The 16,531-nt window shown below is 38.2% G+C and overlaps 1 protein-coding gene across 1 annotated transcript in view; it reads right to left on the bottom strand.

Moving 5' to 3' along the window:
• Positions 1 to 10,116, bottom strand: part of CACNA2D3 (calcium voltage-gated channel auxiliary subunit alpha2delta 3) — a 478,745-nt gene extending 468,629 nt beyond the window's left edge. Inside the window, exons 1-2 of the mRNA XM_072876518.1 lie at positions 8,604 to 10,116; positions 7,903 to 7,984 (exon numbers count right to left, since the gene is read on the bottom strand). Coding sequence (XP_072732619.1) covers positions 7,903 to 7,984; positions 8,604 to 8,722 — 201 coding nt within the window. The 5' untranslated portion in view covers positions 8,723 to 10,116. The remainder of the gene's footprint in view (positions 1 to 7,902; positions 7,985 to 8,603) is intronic.
• Between the last annotated feature and the right edge of the window lie 6,415 nt (positions 10,117 to 16,531).

The following is a 16,531-nucleotide window of genomic DNA, read 5'->3' on the forward strand; positions in this document are numbered from 1 at the left end:
GAGACTGAAGATAGCCACATCAGCCATTTTACCAGAAAAAATGGCAGAAATGGGGAGCAGGTAAAATGTATCAGATCAGATGAATCTTTGAGGGTAAAACATTCCTCATCCCCTCAATATATTCACAACAGCCACAGATAACAAAAGCAGCAAGAACACCTGGAGTCTGTGACTTCTGCTGACAACTTCTGTAAATCAGTGCCTTGACACATCCATAATGGGTTACGATGGGTGGAGTGGATGGGGGGGAAAGAGAGTCAATAGAGAGAGGAGAGAGAATAACCCTTGCTTGTAATAAGTGCAAAAGGAATCAGTGTGAAAAGCAACACAAGAGAAAACTAATTTGTGCTCCTAGCAAACAGGAAACCTCAAGTATAGCAGGAAGCTAGTGCAAGAGTTCAGTCTCTCTGAGGGCATCTATACAAGATTACGAATGCCTACTTACATAAATTAGTTTAGGAGCAGAAGCAACAATTCTGCCCATCTCTGCCCCCAAAACTCTTGCTAAAGTAATGTGCTTTCTCATAGGGTTTGGAAAAAGTCTTCTGGAAAAAATGCATTTTTCCTGTGTTAGGGATCTTCCAGGAAATAAACTTGAACCTCATGTGCATGAAATGAAAATCATATTCCTAGACAAAGCACCCAGCAAAGCATATTAAGTATTTCTGTCTTCCACTACAGCAGTCATCTTCGCCTCCTCAACTGCCATCTCCTTCCTGAAAACTGCCTTGCACTGGGTGTTGTTAAGGCATTCCTACTTTGAAGATACAATTAAAACACACACCCCACCAATAGGCTTGTCCAAGCTTTGAATCCAGATCATTTCAAACATACAGTTATGCACCTAACACTAACTTCACTATAAATTCAAGTCTCTTCCTCCCTTCATTCTCAAAGAGCACCATTGATGAAATGGCCTCATTTTACCTTTGTCTAGCTAAACAAATTATTTTCTTCTAAACTTGACTTATCTACTGTGAACTCAACTCTAGCTCGTTAAAGCAATTCAAGATGCCCTAGCTACTGCCAAGACTGCATGAAGCCAACTCTCTTATGCAGGAGGGATTTATGACAGCTTAATTCCTGTGCTCTGTATTCTACTGTCTAATATTTTATTCCCAGATTAAATTCAATATGCTGGTTGTAATATTTGTACAATTCTATGTCAACAAGTCTGTCTCTCTTGACCAATCACAATCTCCTCACGTCTTATATCATCACCCTCAGAAACAGCATAGTCGTTATCAACTATAAAAGATGGGTAACTCCATCTGTAAAATCCTAGGAGATCTGAGGGCAGGATACTTCCAGCAAGTACCTGTCCCTGGAATGCATCAGCTCTGGAAAGGCTTCCAAGACCCTTCCCAACTTCTCTCCAACTATGATTTAAAAAAAAAAAAAAAAAAAAAAAGGGGAAAAAAGGGGGGGGGCATTTTTGCACAGACTTCCTTTTTAAATACAAATCTTGCAATGATTTTGTCATTCACTCTAAAAAAGTACTTAAGCTTTACAAATTAACTGGGCAGATGTTAAATAGGCTCACAAAAACCTACATGCAATTTTGCAAAATCATTATATGTAGAAAAAGCAAAATAGAACATCATGAGAACAACATATTAATCAAAGTATTTCATGAAGACCTTTTGTTGAAGCTTCTACAACCTAAAATACAGTCTATCCTATCAATATATGATTTGCATTGTACAACGTGTAACCACTTATTATCAGCAACAAAAAATTGTACTCTACAGAACAGTAATGACATTTGGAAGTGTAGAGTATTGATTAGCAGTTGCTTAAAAGTGAATCACCACTACAATGCAGCATCTATTCATGGCTCTACATACCTTCACTGTCAAGATAATTTGCATGGAGACTGGCTCTTTTAACCTTGAAATGTAAGCATTTTCCAATACAGGATGTGAAAACAAACAGCCATAAATGCATTAAGCAAGGAAATTAGCATTCATTTCCGTTGAAGATCTGATGTTTTCCAGTTGGATTGTCCACTCAATAATTGCCATATTAAAAGACATTATTGAAAGTGTAATCCACGTATCAAACTTACTGAAGCCATCTCATATTTCTGTTACGTATTAACAATAGAACATATTTGCTTTCAGTAACACAAGTAGAGGATCATGCTGTGCTCGCAAAACCCAGAAAGACACAGAAAATACCGCAAAATAGAGTGCTGATAGCAGAAGAGCATGAATTCACTGTGGCTTAAAACAGGGCTTTCCTTTTAGATAGAGAGAAATATAAAACATAATGATTGATATTCAGGCTGGTTTAGACTACATTTTAAAAACATTACCAACACCAAGAAATTATTACTCCTGCCATAACATTCAAACAGGAGATGAGAGTAAGACCATAGATGATTCAAGATGCAGTTCTAACTTCACTGAAGGCAAAGAAAATTTTCCAATACCTTCAGAGAAGGCAGAACTTCATTACAAGAAAGAACGAAAAATTATTCTCTGTTACAGAGAAAAAGAGACCACGCTATTGGAAGTTTGATAGCACTGTCATTTTCCTCTACAGATCAATATGCTACCTGAAAATTAGTACTGGACCCAGCAGGTTTTTCCACCTAACACATTAGTAGCATATGAATGTGTTTGATTATTTTTTTCTTGAACAAAGAAAAATTACAATATCTATCCAAAAGAATTTACCTTTTTGCCTGCAGATAACAACATTAAATACTTCACCAAACACTCTGAAATGCTCTGTAACTAGTTTGGCACAGAAAACAACCTTGTAATCCACATAGCCCAAAGATCCATAAGATTTAAAGGGAATGGAGGTTGGAGCTCTGCAAGTTCCAAAACATCATTTGCATTAATCATCAGAATTAAAGTGATTTAAGATTCTTAGATGCATATTTCTTTTATTTTCTAATGCTTGATTTTAATTCAGTGCTAGGAGACACATTTTACATAATCCAGACTTCAGGAGTTTGAATTATAATGAATTAACTCTGAGTAGAGCTTTTGGTAAGCTCTATACCATTTACCTGGCTGGTGGTTGGGTTTTGGGGTTTGGTTTTTTTTTTGGTTTTTTTGTTGTTGTTGTTGGGGTTTTTTTTGGGGGGGTGCTGCTGGTTTGGGGTTTTTGCAGGCGGTGGTGGTGGGTTTTTTTTAAAAATCAGTCACGTGTCTACAGTTTTTTGATCATTTTTTCTCCTATTTTTGATAGGAAAAAAAAATAGTATTATTTTTGCAGTTTTAAAATTGCTCAGCTTGCAAAAGTTTAAATTGATATCCAAGAAGCCGATCCACATCTATATCTTAAACTGCACGTCTCAGTCTTACTGACCCTTCCTTCAAAGCAGTAGTTGCAGTGTCTCGAGCAAAAAAGAAACAGCCTACAAAAACCAAAACCAACATATGGCTGAATAAAAGAAAAGCAATTAATGTCAAGATGATTGGACTAAACTTCTCTAAGAATTGAAGTCACTATTATACAATTTAAAACTAAAGATAGATGTACTGCATGAATCAGATATACCAGCTGAATGCTAATTGATCTAAATCACCCGGTTATATTAGTTTTGCACTGATGTTTCCATAGTTGTAAGAAACTAACGAGATACAGCACCAAATCTAGTCAGTAACACAAAATGTAATTCTGGACCTTTAAAAATAGGAATGCTATACTGATTGAAAAACCTGCTTTGAGAAAACACAATGATTTGAGAACTCCTAACACAATGAAGAATTTATTGAAAGGAGTAGGCAGATGCAGACTACAGACTGCTTGAGACCATGGCACTCAGCGCTTACATAACAGGGAAGACTCCGTTAGACGACTTATGTAAGAAAATCTGAGATAGCCTTAAAACAAGCTTGTCTTCAGTAAGAAACCTTTATGGCAGAACTGATAAATAAAAGTTTCTTTTCAGTTAGAAACTGTTCCTACATTTACAATAAAATAATATCAACTATTTAGGACCAAATCGAGAATTATCAGAGCTCAGAGGTTTTTTTTTTTTTTAAAAAAAAAAAGTCTCTCCAAAAGAAATCTGAGAAAGCATAGACCACACTGCATTTTTAGAGAATCAGACACTCGTTGATATTAGAAAAGCTTTACTGTGTAATAACAACTATATTTAACATTAACAGAAAGCACATTACCTGCATTTTTTGCTTCCATTTTATTACTACTATTATTTTGCAACAGCATGGAACTGAAAACACATTACTGTCATGGACACTGTATGTGAACAGTAGCGTTCCCCAAAGTCTGTTCCTCCAAAATTCTAATCATAGCAGCTGAAGCAGGTATCTTCCTGGCACCTAACCCTTGCTTTGCATCCTATACTTCTTAAAGTCTGGCTTTGCCAGTGGGCTACTGTATTTACTAAAGTAGTCACTAAACATAATCAGAGTATTTAAAAAAAAAGTTTAGAGAAGTATCAAGATTCAAACAAGGCAGATGTCTTTTGAAAGTCTAAGGAAAAAATATAAGCACTTAAGAGACAATTAACATTTCAATCAATTCTTAGGCCCCAGCAGTATTTGCTACCTAGGTGAAGGGTGCATGTCTCTACAGCACCAAGCAGCTTCTCGTATGCTGCCAAATCTGTATGACAACTGTAAAACCGCCATAAATCAGATAACTTAGGAATAATATTGTCCTATTTTCTTCTGTATGGTTTTTTGAACACTGAATGGTCTGCCTTCACTTTGAAAGCAAGTAGTAGAACATTAAAATGCTACATTTTTAAGTGCTAATTTTGCTTAAAAGCTCATCATCATTTCTTAAATTATTTACTGAACTATTATTATTATTTTCTGAGCTATTTACAGTGTATTTCATCTAAAGTCAATTTCAGGAAAAACCACACATCCCATATACTCTTAGGATGCATAACAACGTACTTGGATAAGATTATCATAATGCAATAAAATAATAAAACATTCAATTAAGATAAGGTAAGCAGTGTTTTTTCAAAAAAATGGTTTCAAAAATTCTTGCGCACCTTTTTGAAACTCAAGAGGACAGCAATGCTGGTTAGTCATTTGATGTTCACAGTACAGCAAGACTTAAGAATTGTAATAACTGAATCAATATTCACAGCTATAACCTGGTAAAGTTCTGCTTTACTGAGTATCTCGCATAACCTCATTTGCTCAATGAAATTTTAGTATGGGTCAAATGACTCTTAATATGTAAAACATTTAGGCAGTAGAGAGTGTCAATCATGCCTTGATTTCAAACTCATTCCTTTGAAAGTAGTGCTCACTATATATGCTAACAAAATGAGTCAAGTAACCTTTACATTAATTTTTCATTCAGTAAGCCTTTATTAAACTAACGGCACTACAAAGCAGTTGGTAATTGAGAAATCTATACTGCCCAGATACATTTGTTTAAGAATGCTTAATTAATCATCAGAAAATGTGGATTCCTCCAGTAATATTAGAATATTAGAAGATGCACTGCTTCTAGAAGTGGAATCTTGACTTTAAAAAGAGATTGACTCTGATCACCCAGAGCTCACAGGAAATACCAAATGGATTCATGATGCCGAGGGGGGGGGACGGGGGGGGGGGGGGGGAAGCGTTTGCATTTAGAGCCCTACTGCGCTGTCGCTTCCTTAATTGTTATGACAACTTCTGCCACTGACTTTGCATGCTGAAAATACTTGCAGATCTTGAAGTGTGTATGCTTTTATTCACACAAGCTTAATATACCTTATAACAATACAAAAATATACATGTTAAACTCTGTCATCCAGGCTCATTTGCCACGATCAACAGCAAGGAATAGCAAGCTTAAAAGTACAGAGACACTTGGAATTTTAAATAAAAATAAAAAGCACCAGAGGTTTCCTAAAACTACCCTAACATGAAAAGAAAAAAAAAAAAAAGGAATAGGGGATGTGGTAAAGGAATAAAAATGTTCTAAATACCTGTCAAATCTGCATTTTGTCTTTCCTCTTTCATTCTATAAAGAAATATAACAAAAGCAAGAAACAAAACCAAAATAGCTTGGAATGAACATACACTGTCCACCTTCAAAAACAGGAGCACACATTTGTTAGTGAAATAGAAAGGATGATGATGAAAAGGTAAAATGAATAGCTTCCAATTACCTACAATTATAACAACCAATAGGAAGAAATCTTGCCACTTCAGAGGGAAAAGATACATTACAGATGGGATGACAGCAGTATCTACTATGGAGGAAGAAAAGAATGACTAAGGATCTCATACTGATTCTTTGTGGATTTCAGCACGGTTGCGAAACACAGTATATTCCGTATTTTTCTAGGAAATGTTGGAATACCTGCATTTGGTAGATTTAATTTTTAAAGCCATTTTAGCACAAAAATGGCTGCGCATGGAACGGTTCCAAAGTTAAATAAAGATACCTGTTTGTTATGGTCCAATAAAAAAAATTAAAGCCTTTTAATAATACTTCATTATATACTAATCAAAACTGAAAGGTCCATCTGCTTTATAAATTTAAGGAGTTCATACAAAAATGTGATAAGACACAGACTTTAAAGAATGTGAGCCAGAAGTATAATAAATACTGAATGTCCAGACTTTCAGATTAAAAGTTTGCCCAATATATTGAAATGAAGCCATTTAAATGGCCTCAAAAGAGTAAGAGACGTCAAATGTTTTTGTTCTTAATAGTTCTGTATTTTAGCTTAGTGAAGTTCATCTTTTGCAGTCCTGGGTATACAACACTGAAAAGACAGATACACAACACAAAAAAGACTGCTAAGGAACTCATATGCCTTCAGTAATCATTAGGTCAGTTGCTTTCATTTTACATGGATAGTATAAGCTTTTTATTTGAACTGTTACGTGTACTGCCTGTTACATAATTTCACATATATACAAGCCTTTCAAAACAAGTGCTACAAGCTCAAGGAATAATTTCCTTCATAACCAGGCAAAAAAAATTAATGCGTTACTCGGAACTAAAAATCATGTCTAAAAAAACAGCAGAAATTTATCATCTGGGTTGAATGAGTGTCTCTGTAGTCAGTTAATATCTCAATATTTTTCCATTTCCATATTGCATTTTGAGGATCACATATTAAATACCACAAAATCACAGTCTTAAACTCTTTAACATATTCCTCTTAGTCTCTTATTATATTTTTTTCAGCAACTGCTGTAAAAATAAATTGTCTACAATACAGAACTTTACTATAGGTTGCATATTTAAATTAGAGTAGACAGTCCTCGATATACCTAATACTCAAATCCGCTTTCTCATTACCCTCTGCCCCAATTATGGAGACTTATACCAATTTCTCAAGTTTTTGCAATACTTCACTAGCTTATTACCCAGCTGTGCAGCTGAGCAAGAAGATAACCACATTCATTCCTCTTATCTGTAATGATGTAATACATCCCAGCACTGGGTTGAGATGATTGGGGGAATAATGGGATTGTAAAAACTGCAGAGATGACAAACAACAGTGCAGCCGCCTTCTCCTGATACAGTGAATCGCGTACATACAGCACAGGGTGAAAATAATACAATATGCACTAATTCTGCTCCTTGAATGAAGTTAACATTTTTCATAAGCAGCAGCTGTTTCTACACAGAAACATCATCATCACAATGCAGAACCAGATTAAATACCCGCAATTGAGGCTGAAGCCTAGACTTCAAGAAATAAAAGTGTTGGAGTTTACTTTCTAATGACAACAAAAAAATCATCCAAAAAGAAAAATATCAGTTTAATCAAGGACTCTCCAAACAGTGCAGTGCAATGCAAAGAGTCATCAGGGACTAGTATACAATACAAAAATAGATCTTAGACCAAAGCATGTACAGCACTGCTTTCCTATTCATTAAAAAAATTAAATCTGCCTCCATTTTCTCTGTTAAGACCTTCCTTATTGCAACTGAAGAGATCCTTACCTTCTGCAGGAGCTGGGAACCTGAGTACTTGGCTGCAATAGATTTGATCTCCCCACCAAACGCCGAGGCCCAGAGCTTTACACTGTGAAGAAAAAAAATGAGAGACAGGAAGAAATGTAATATATATGTCATAGCAAGCAACACAGACTGTAACAGCTTCAGCTGCACTCAGAAGGATCCTAGCAATTTTGCATTAAAGAGCTCACTAAGGAACCTAAGCACAGCAAAAGATTAGTGAAGCTGTTTGAGTATTAGCACAAACTAGAGGCTGTGCTAAAGTAAGGCCTCTGATATGAAACTACCCAATCTGCACTGTTTAAATTTAAAGAATCACCTTGTACAGAAACATGCTTTGGCACAATATAACATATATCCATTGAAAGGAAAGAAGCAGATAAAATAGCAGAACAGTTCTAAATGATAAATTCTCACATGAGAAGGAGTTAACATAACAGCATCAACTTCAGTAAATACAAGCGCTTAAGTTAAGACTGCGGCCACATACTCCACCAACACACGCTCCTACAATAAAATTAAAGTAGTGCTGAGCACATTAGAGACTACCACTTTAAACACAGCTGATGGAAGAGCAAAGGTACCTCGAACAGTTAAATATCTGCAATATAAAAAGATAAGAACTTGAGCAGTCAAGTTCTCATCCTTGAGCATAGTCCTGAGAGCAATAGCATGAAAGCACTTACACAGACAAGGGGATCTGCTGCTCCGATCCAACCACATCCACTAAGGCTGTGTTAAAAGCTGTCCAGAAGATAAAGAAAAACCCCCAAAAAGCCCGAAGAAGATTCAGATTCTCTGGCATTGTGCCTCTCTGTGCCCGGAAAGATTTGCGGAAATTCAAGTAGAGGTGAATTCAGCAGCAGTGGGGTTTTGCTTCTAAAGCCTCTTTCCCCACCCTTACCCCCTCCACTAGAACAGCACTGGAAGAAGTCACAGCTCCATCCTCATCCCTCCAAAGAATGACCCTTCTCTGTGTAACGGAAGGAGGGGACCAAAAGCGAAGCTCTAATGACTTGAAAACTATTGTGTCCCTGGTAACAGCAAAGCGTTTTCCAGCACTACTGCAGCCACTTGCATGTAGTTCTTTACAACTCCGCAGACAGCAGTGTGCTGGAGTTACTTCAGTGACCTACTGCTGCTCCAAAGTGCCCTTAGCAGCAAGAAAGCAGACTATTGATTCCAAGTGGGGAGGCTGTCTTCTTGCAATTACTGCTCACTTTGCAAATGGAAAGCTGCCTAGAGTTCTCCTTTTCCTCGCCGGTAGCCTCCAGCCTTCATCCCAGCTCAAGTCAGCCAATGCACTGGTTCAGCGGAGCAGGAGCGGCAGCCTTTTAACGGGATAGCGCGGAGACAGAGAGGCAGGCGCAGGAGGAGCTGGACCAGAGGGAGGGTGCCTCTGGGCGGCAAAAGCAGAGAAAGTCTGGAGGAGCCGAAAGTGCAGTTGAGCCCTTGCAGGAAGGCGCCGAGAGCGCTGCACGCTGCCGGGGGCTGAGCCAGGGAGGGCGGGGGCGGCGGGCCGTGCACACCCACCGGAGGCCCGGCCAATTCAGGCAGGGCACGGCCGCATGACAAGCATCTGTCGCACAGCCCGGAGAGGCGACGGATGGAGGGAGCTCAGCCCTTTGCGCCGAGAGCGCCCGGCAGCGCGGCCGCGGAGCCGCCCCGGCAGGCGGCGGGAGGAGAGGAGCGGTCGCCGCCGAGGGAGCATCGCCGGCGAGCCGGAGCGGGCGGCGGCTTCCCGGAGCCGCCGCTTCCCGGAGCGAGCCCCGGCTTCGGCCCTCAGGGGAGCGCGGCCCGGCGCGGAGGCGCGTCCGCTGGTTCCTGCCGCGGCCGAGCGCGGCGGCGAGCCGCTCCCCGGGAGAGCGGGATAGCACAGGCCCGCCACCGAAAAGCCACGCAGCACGAGTAGGTCGGTGCGGGCTAACCGGCTCGAGCCTATGAATAAATGACTAATTCGCGCTCTAGAAGAACCCCCTCGGTGTAGCAAACACAGGATTGCAGGCTCCTCCACGGAGAGAGCAGCGCGGGGAGCAGGAGGGATTGGTCCAGGTATTCTTGTTGTTGTTGCATTTTAAAATCCACCCTCCCTCCTTTCGCTTTTCTTCCTCTCCCTCCTCGTTTCCCACCTTCTTCTCCACTAAATGCACAGACTTAAAATAGCAATTGAACTTTAATGTAAATAACCACGGCAAGACCTGGAGATGGTCTGTGCGTGGGCTGAGTCATCCTTGCATCATACCATACAGCTCCAGTGTCCACTCCAGAACTCTCGTTTCTTCCCTCTGGAGTTAGAATTAACATCCCAAAGTACTCACTCTGCTTTTGTGTACTGTTCTTGTCTTGTTTAACACTTTCTGTCTTGAAGCTAGATATGTCGTACCTGTATTTTTTTCCACATTAACATTTCTAAGAGCACTGAACAGCTTGGTTTAAATATCAAAACCTCTATTCAACACCTGGCTGATAACAGCTTTCTGCTTTCTCAGAAGAAACGAGAAGTTTAAAGATAGAAAGACTACCTTAGGGAAACTGTAGAGAAGAGAGTAGCATGGTACACTGCCACTTTCACCACCCGCTGGCCATCCCCACCAGGAACAGTAAATAGATCATACTTCTGTCTGTGCTATTACCGTCATATGAAGGGAATAATGAAAGTTTTGTCAAAAGGGACACTTGTTTTGTGTATTAATCAACCATTTTGAAAGTCCCATTATCTGTGCTGTCACTGTGGATTTTCTAAGCAGCATTTTAAATATGCTGCCATGACACCAGGTGTTCAGCCTACCTACAGGCAGAGATGTAAAAATGCACATGGCTGACTAACCGTATATAATGAATTATGTGCCCCTTTGAACATATTATATAAACAATAGCATCTTTTCAAAACTAGGAATGAAACAGGAATGGTGGACTGCCTCACTACTTGTGCTGTTTAGCTTTTTGCATGCTAAACAGTGTCAGGAAGGAAATTCATAAGGCTAATTTGTGGGACTCAGATTTTGTTTTTACATTAACACAGATCCTTATCTGCTTTAAGTCAACACAGTGCACGGGTGACAAGTAACAGCTAGCTTCAATTCTTCAGAGAATTACTGGAAGCCCTAGAAACTTTCTGAAAGCATATACAACGTGCCGGTGTTCAATAGGCCTGAGAAATTTAACATGTATTAAATCTACCACTAATTATTGTCAAGAGAAGATGATAAAGTAACTTGTCAAACCTTGACTTTATTTACATTTATATGTTCAATACCATGTCAGATCTACACTTTATGCATTTCGCATGTGTAACTGGACACTCGCACTTGTTTAGTATAGAAATCCTATTTCTACTATTGCTAGTCTCAGAAAAAGATTCACTTGAGAAAGAAACTTATACTTGACAGTACAAGCATGGCCACCTCCTTTCGTGTTAACAAACGTTTGTATGCATTATACCATAGAGCGCTTTCAACATCTTTCATTAATGCACACGGGTTATGTTCAGGCAGTTAGTTCCTCTCGATAATTCAGTGAACAGAAAGCAAACCTATGCTGTAACAGTGATTTAACACATACAAACCATACATATAAACCACTGGAAATAACAATACTTTGTCAAGCTATTGTACCCTGGCCTGACCACTACTGACTATTGCTGGTATGCAGGTTACTGCAGTCAAGACACCAGGTTCAAAACTAACATTACCATTTCCCCCGTCGTTGTCCTCATGAGGAGGATGCAGAAACTTTCCCTAAGTGGGTTTGCAAAAGGACCAAGGAAAATAAAATAGGAAAAAAAAAAAAAAAGTAGTAAGTTCTGCTGAAAGGTTTGAGTCTGTTCTACTGGGGATATAGCAGTGTGCTTCATTATTTGGTACAGCCTTGTGATGTCCTGGAGCAAAGTCAGAAGAAAGCCAAGTTTCAAAGCAGCATAGTAATGAATTTGTATTTTGGAAGTAATGTGGCATTTCATCAGTCCTTATGCTGTTATCTATAACTGCCGAATCTGGAAGAATCTTTAAGCGCTGGTCCCACTAGGAAAATGTATGTACAGATAACTGATCAGAGAAGGAGGATGTTTATGCGCTTAGCAAATTTACGTTCTAAAACCAAAGGGCATCTCAGCAGTAAGTGCAGGTAAGTTACTTACATGCCAGTGGTCTCAGAAGCAGAGCTCCCCATACAAGTGTATTAAGTTGGATCGCCCTGCTCCCAGCCCCCGATTTTTAAGGGATAAAAATGGCATCTAATCTGCTGTGTCTTTGATGATCAAGTACAAATGGCACATTTTAGTATCCCACAGAAAATGAAAGAAGCTGTTTTCCCCATGAAAGCAGAAATAAAATTTGGACATGTAAATCATCAAGTGTTGTAACAGAAAGTCACAGGCACAGTCAGAGAAAGCTGATGAATCCCCAAAGCTTTTGCAGTGGACCACATTCAGGAAAATAACTGAGGGATTGGGGGAAAAACAAAACACCCCAAAAAAACAACTAACCAAAAAAAAAACCCAACCAGGTTGAGGGCAAAGGGTAATAGGAGATTTGACACAAAGGCTGAAGTAGAGAACACAGACTAAGGGAAAGTCCTGTACATAAATATGTATAGCAACTTTACCTGACAAATTAATCCCATTGTTCTTTCTTCTGTCTACCTCCAGATATATTTACACTTATAAAAGGTGCAGGAACAGGGTCACATTTGCATCATCAGAGCATACTTTGAGGTCTTCTGATTAGACACGTATCAAGCCCTAATTAAAAAAAAAAAAAATAAAAAAATTGAGAGGCATGGAGAAAAGAGAACATACGGTGCAGGGGAGAAGAGTAGGAGGAAATGATATAATTAACACAAATGCTTATTGTATTTCTTTTTTCAGATGCTTATCTACAATGAGTTCTAAACAGAGAGGAATAAATGCAGAAGGCTAAAGTGCTAAAAGCCTTGCCGAAGATGCAAGCCACCTCCACTGCAAATTAATAAAAAAAAAAAAACCCACAAAAAAGGAAATACATCAGTTTATCTATATTCCACATATATTAGAAGATTCAGATACTTCAAAAATAGACAAGTCCTAACTACACGGCATGATGTGATGTTAATACTTGCTTTGTAGTATATTCCTCAGCAGTTCTAAATACTGAGATTATAATACTCAGATGTGTTCTCTACATTGCATTTTTTTGTTTGATTCAAGAGATTAAGATGTCCCTTCCTCCCCTTTTCCCTTCTCCGAGATACTTCTCTTAAGAAGTGATCCCTTAAATAAAGGCAGTGGGAGGGGGAAAAAAAGGGAGGAAGTGAAGGGCTATAGCCACCTCATGCAATAACCAATTATATTTAATGTCCTGTACTAGCCTTTAACAACTGTATGCAACTTTTCCCTTACTTCTCTGCAAGTATGTTTCACATACACTTACACATGGGAAATGAACACAGGAGAAGCAGAGGGATAACAAGTCATCTCAGCTTCACAAAGCACTGAGATTGCCAGATGAAAGGCAAAATCTGAACTTTCGGGATTTATTATTTGGAAACAACCCAATGGTGGAAGGATTCATCAAGTAGTGTTTGCATGCTGTGAGAACACAGGCTTACTTGTTTCAAGTGAGCTGTACATCTGAGAAAGAGCAAGAGACTGCACATTAGACCTATTCTGTAGAGACTTAACATACATACATGTATTCTTTGAATTTTATGAAGGTCCCATGTGTATAAATCTAAGTGTTTCATTGGTACGAGAATGCCTAGTTATTCCAACCCACTTACAACGAAGATTGAGGTCAAGTAACATTACTCATTGGATTAAATGAACACAATTTCACATAATGGGCATGAGCTAGTGACTTGTAGAAATAAAAATACTGCAAGAATTCTAAACCATGTCAGTATTTGTATGCAATTTTGTAATACTATCATCTTGTTTGTGTACACTGTTCAGGTCAAATCAAACACTAGTATTTCAGTTCTTGAGTATATTAAGGGTATATGCAACCTATGTTTACATATACTCAAAATCAGTTACCCGAGAATAAATACAATCTCTAAAGATTTTTAAAAGTATTAATATACACTCACAATATGTTGCAAGTACAGCATTTTAGGTTACTGTCACATTATCTTTAGCACACTTCAACACCAAATAAACCTCACAGTTTGCCATAAACCTCCAAGGAACGCATGGTTAATTTAGCTTCTACAAAGCCTATGTTCAGCTGGCTTTAGCATCTCCACAAGGAGTTAAAATGTAAAAGAGCAAAGCATTATCACATCCCAGCCTATGAGAGCTCACACTGCATGATAAGCTAGAATGCTTTAAGCTAATGATGTTTATAGCTAACCAAATCTAATTTCAGCAGTCCACTGTAGCTCTAGTCTGTTAGTGCCATTGTACATAAGCTTCATTTATTTTGAATTTTCAACTATTAAGACAAAGTCCGCATTTGGTTTCTTTCAAGTGTCACGCTAGGAAATGAACTCTTCTGTAACATAAATTACCTTTTTACTCCCAAGGCTAGTGCTAGATTGTAAATGTTAATGCTTTCAATGCATTCAAAACACTTGAAAACCGAAGATAGGACTTAAAAATGAAAAACTGTAATTGAGAGCTCTAATGGACAGAATACTATGGAAACAAACAAACCTAGCATTCTTTCTCTGATGATACAAGTGAAGACCAAAGGTCACAACATACTTAAGTGCTAATCTATTACTGTCTACACACCAGAATGAAACCCCTAGTCATATCTATGGTGGTCTGAACAGTTCACCCAAACCGTGCAAATTCCTCAGAGCCACTTTAAGGGACCCTTGTTGAAGCCCAAAATACGGACTTCAAAGGTTAGGAAAAGCATTGCTTTCACTTCAGATCTTGGCAGGATTAGTGACACATAAACACTGGGTACCACAAATGATGTATTCGAGGGGGGAGAAAGAGGGGAAGTGGTACTGAGCAGACTCTTTCAAAACAGACCTCTTTTGGCACCAACGGATGATGTGTCATCTATTGACCCATTGTCATCAGTGAGGTTAAGTTTCTCACCACTCAGCTGAAACCAACCTGCAAACTTTTAGTCTAACATTTAATTATTTTCAAAATACTGTCCTTATTGCAAAGTTGAAAATGTAACACAGCTTTTGATCCAAGAAACAGTGCTATGTCAAGTAATTACGTAAAGCCATTAGGTACTTTGGAGGCCTATAATTCTGTCACTCTCCAATTAATTCCTGCATCACAAGTATGAATTTTGAGGTGGAAATGTGGCTTTTCTGAAGTCTTGAATATCAGATCAAGAAACTGGTAGTTTAGTCAATACAGTGCTCTTATGAGATGTTACAGAAAATGAATTTTGTATAATTCTATGGCAGCAGTTGCTAACCTGTGATCTACTTCTGCTTTATCACTTTGGTGAGTCTTATTTATCATGAACATTGACTGATCCTGAAAATCAAAGTTATCTCAAAAGGCTACTGGAAATAGCATGTATTAAAAAGTAAGCACATTATGGTAATGAATTCGAGTAACTTGTTACATAAAAAAATATACATCAACATAAGAAAAAGTCTTGAAGCGTAAGGATATTAGACTGTCTTAAATATATGATCACAATTGCAGAGTAAGACCACCAAGGATTATCAAAAGGCAAACAGGTTTCAATAAGACTAAAATAATACTAGGAAGCATTAAATACATTTCTTAACTTTTCAGAGTTTAAAATTGATTTAACTTCAAAAAGACCGTAGGCAATTCATAATTGTCTTAAGGTCACAATAGCAACCTGATAAAACCTATTTAAGACTTGCTGCTTTATGCAAATCAAGTTTCTCTTCTTCAGCAGTTACTGTTACTCTGGGTAAGAACTAAATTTAAGATTGCATTTTTTAGCACCAACACAAGTAGCTACTTGTTCTAGTGAACATTAGTTGAAACCTTGCTGCCTGTAAGCAGATGAAACAATCTATTATTAGGGCACTCCTATAATACCCTGTCAGTGGAAAAAGTGGATTTGGGCATAATGAGTAATTCAGGCATCACACAGAATGATACCCTATCACAGAAAAAATACAAGATAGTCTCTTAGTCTGGGGTTTCAAATTCTGACTTGTCTATAGTGGTCCAATTCTACTTCTATTTTAAAAATATAGCTTGACATTACATGCCATGAAAAGCTCAGGCTTCACCTGCTGAAGAACAGCAGATTTATTAGGTTGTTGTGTTTTTTTAAAATACATTAAAGCACAATTACGCTTAAAAGATGCAAAGTAAAAGCAAAATTGATACCCATAAATATACTAATAAGTGTTAGGTAAAATATTTGCCAGAGCATGCATTTCTATTTTACAGGCTGTTAATCCATCATAGTGTCACTAACATTGCAAGAGACACACTCAGACTGCTATGCTCATTACTTTTTAATGTATCACTGCATTTTAAACAATAAGACTAACAAGTTCAGGCCATAATATAGCCATCCTTCCTATGACTGTAAAAAAAAAAAAACACACCAAAAACACAACACAAAAAACCCCCCAAAAAACAAAACCAAAACCCAAACCCAACAAACCAACAACAAAAAAACCCACCCACAAATGCCAGTTTACACTATGATTCTACTTATAAGCAACCAAT

The sequence above is a fragment of the Ciconia boyciana genome, chromosome 11, assembly GCF_034638445.1.
Source record: "Ciconia boyciana chromosome 11, ASM3463844v1, whole genome shotgun sequence".
NCBI classification, from domain to species: domain Eukaryota; kingdom Metazoa; phylum Chordata; class Aves; order Ciconiiformes; family Ciconiidae; genus Ciconia; species Ciconia boyciana.